Source organism: Miscanthus floridulus, chromosome 13 (assembly GCF_019320115.1).
Source record: "Miscanthus floridulus cultivar M001 chromosome 13, ASM1932011v1, whole genome shotgun sequence".
Lineage (NCBI taxonomy): Eukaryota > Viridiplantae > Streptophyta > Magnoliopsida > Poales > Poaceae > Miscanthus > Miscanthus floridulus.
The window spans coordinates 45,828,254-45,830,845 of record NC_089592.1 but is presented as its reverse complement, the minus strand read 5'-3'; the positions used below and the strand labels follow the sequence as shown (position 1 = coordinate 45,830,845).

The 2,592-nt window shown below is 42.5% G+C and overlaps 1 protein-coding gene across 1 annotated transcript; it reads right to left on the bottom strand.

The window, feature by feature from the left end:
- Positions 1-639: 639 nt before the first annotated feature.
- On the bottom strand, positions 640-1,795 carry LOC136498893 (uncharacterized). Its single transcript, XM_066494602.1, has 2 exons — positions 851-1,795; positions 640-738 (listed from the first exon to the last, which is right to left on the bottom strand). The coding sequence occupies exons 1-2, from the start codon at positions 1,760-1,762 to the stop codon at positions 721-723; spliced, it is 930 nt and encodes a 309-aa protein (XP_066350699.1). The 5' UTR covers positions 1,763-1,795; the 3' UTR covers positions 640-720.
- Between the last annotated feature and the right edge of the window lie 797 nt (positions 1,796-2,592).

Here is a 2,592-nt window from a genome sequence, read left to right as displayed (position 1 = left end):
TTGTAGCAAGAAAAGCACCTCCTTTTAACTTAATCCCATTATTTTTAGCAATGTCTGTTGGAGGTTTATTTTTAATCTCATTAGCATGTTTAATAATATCCGTAGGAGACAAAGGCAGCAATGTAATTTTCTTGTCCTTATGTATGATAGTGTATGTATTAGTTCTACCATGGTGTAAAGCATCATTATCAAATTCCCATGGGCGACCTAACAAAATGGAACAAGCTTGCATAGGGACAACATCAAAATCAGCAGTATCATGATAAGAGCCTGTGAAAAAGCTAATGCGTGCTGATTTAGATACCTTAGTCTTAGCACTATTATTGAACCATTGAAGTTTATATGGATACGAATGTTGTCGTGTGGTCAAGCCAAGCTTGTCAACCAAATCTGAACTCACCAAGTTGTTGCAACTCCCGCTATCAATGATAGTGAGAACACGACAACCCTGCACAATGAGATACATGTGGAACAAATTGTGGCGTTGGATCTTCATCTCTTCTTCATGTACCACATGTGTACTCAACACACGCTGCACAAGAAGGCTAGGGTAGTCCGCGGCAGCAGCCACGGAGTCAATGGTGATGGCCTCCTTGTCTTGATCGCCCTCGGTGGGATCTACATCAATGTTAGCAGCAAGGGCTAAATCATCTTCAACATCACTAGCACTTACATATCCATCCTCGGTAGCAATGAAAGCGCGACGACTGGGGCATTCCTTCATGACATGTCCCATGCCTTTGCATCGGTGGCAAATGATTTTAGAGCTGGACGAGGAGGAGCTAGTAGAAGCACCCGGAGTGCCACCTTTCTTCAGCTGTGGAAACTGCACATTAGACAATTTACTTACCCCGGAAGAAAATGGAGGTGTAGATGGCTGTGGTGCAACAGGAAGCTTGGGCGTCTCCGGCTCGGAACGCTGCTGAAAATTCCTCCCATTGTTAGACCTGAAAAGCTGGTGTTGTTTGCGTCCCTGTACTTCGCGTTCTGCCTTAATAGCAAGATGATACAATTGGGAAAAATTGCGCCATTCTTTGTAATCAAGTATGTTCTGTATATCATGGTTTAAACCACCAAAAAATCTAGCACTAGCATCATGATCATCTTCATTTATACCACAACGTGCTAAACCAATAAGCAATTCTTGATAGTATGCTTCTACTCCTTTATCACCTTGTTTTAAAGTTTGTAGTTTCAAACGTAAATCACGTTGGTAATAAGGAGGAACAAAACGAGATGTCATACGTTGCTTTAAAACATTCCAAGTTTGAGGCACAGCAGCAGCATTATTGGCATTGCAAAGATCACTCCACCAGAACAAAGCAAAATTAGTAAACTCACTAGTAGCAAGTCTAACTCTATGCTCAGCAGGAACATTATGAGAATCAAATTTTTGTTGAACAGCAAGCTCCCAATCTAAATATGCCTCTGGATCAACATTACCAGCAAAAGGTGGTAGACTAAATTTAATTTTAGCAAAAGGATCATTATTACCATGATTATTACCTGCCATACCGCGACGATTGAAGTTGAGGCGGCGACGGGGACCACCGTCAGCATACGCATCTTCATCACCAAAAGCATCCGCATCTTCATCATCAGCACGATAAGGTGGAGGGCGGTGCTCAAGCTGTTCAATGCGGGTGACCAGATTGTTCACGTTGCGCGTCAGCTCGGTCATAAGATTGCGTTGTTCAGTCATGAACGTTGCAAGCTCGCCCTTGGACACGCACTCATTGAAGTCCGTCGGAGTTCCTGCCATGGTTAGAAGATAGAAAAAGACAACACCAAAGTATTATCCCTATCAACTAAAAGGAAACAAGTGGTGGTGATGGTGGTGAAAGTGGAATGCAAAATCACAAGCGGCTTACCACCGTCTTGCCTGTATTCTGACCAACGCCAAACAGGAGCAAAACCAAAGTGGCGAAAGCAATCTGTTGTTGAGCGTGGGTAACAGTTGCAAGATGAACCTGTGCTGACAGAAGAATATGTGGAGCTATGGATAGGCACACAATATGACAGCAAGGATTAGCAATTAACGAGTGCAGAGTAGCGATTGTTCAATCTGGATCCAAAGTACAAATCACAGGTGCTGGCTAAGACGTGTCGAGACGTAGCGCAACAAGGTGAAAACAAAGGACGATCGAAAGAACTCACAGAACAAGCAAATAGCCCGGATTTCTCCTTTTTCCTGAATTTTTTCCCGGATTTTTCCAAAAGGCACTAGTAGGAAACAAACTTTTTTTTTCACTATTTTTTTTATACTTTTCTCTGAACAAGGATCACAAAAGATGCAACCACAAAAATTGGCACCTACAACTGAGGTGGGATGTGGTCTACAGAAATTCAGCACGTTCTCTGAAAAGCGTGCAAAAACTTTGATAAATTTTTTTCTATATTTTCCCGAATTTTTTTGGCAATTCTGATGAAACCAAACAGGGCAAAAGCCGAGTTTGGGTCGGGTCCAAATGGTGTCAAGAAGCTGCTGTAAAAATTTCAGATTTTTCTGATAAACGAGCGAAAAGTTATGCCTGTTTTACCGAAGGTATCTCAAGGTATGTTTTTCGGGAGGCACAACACGGCGGCGGCAGT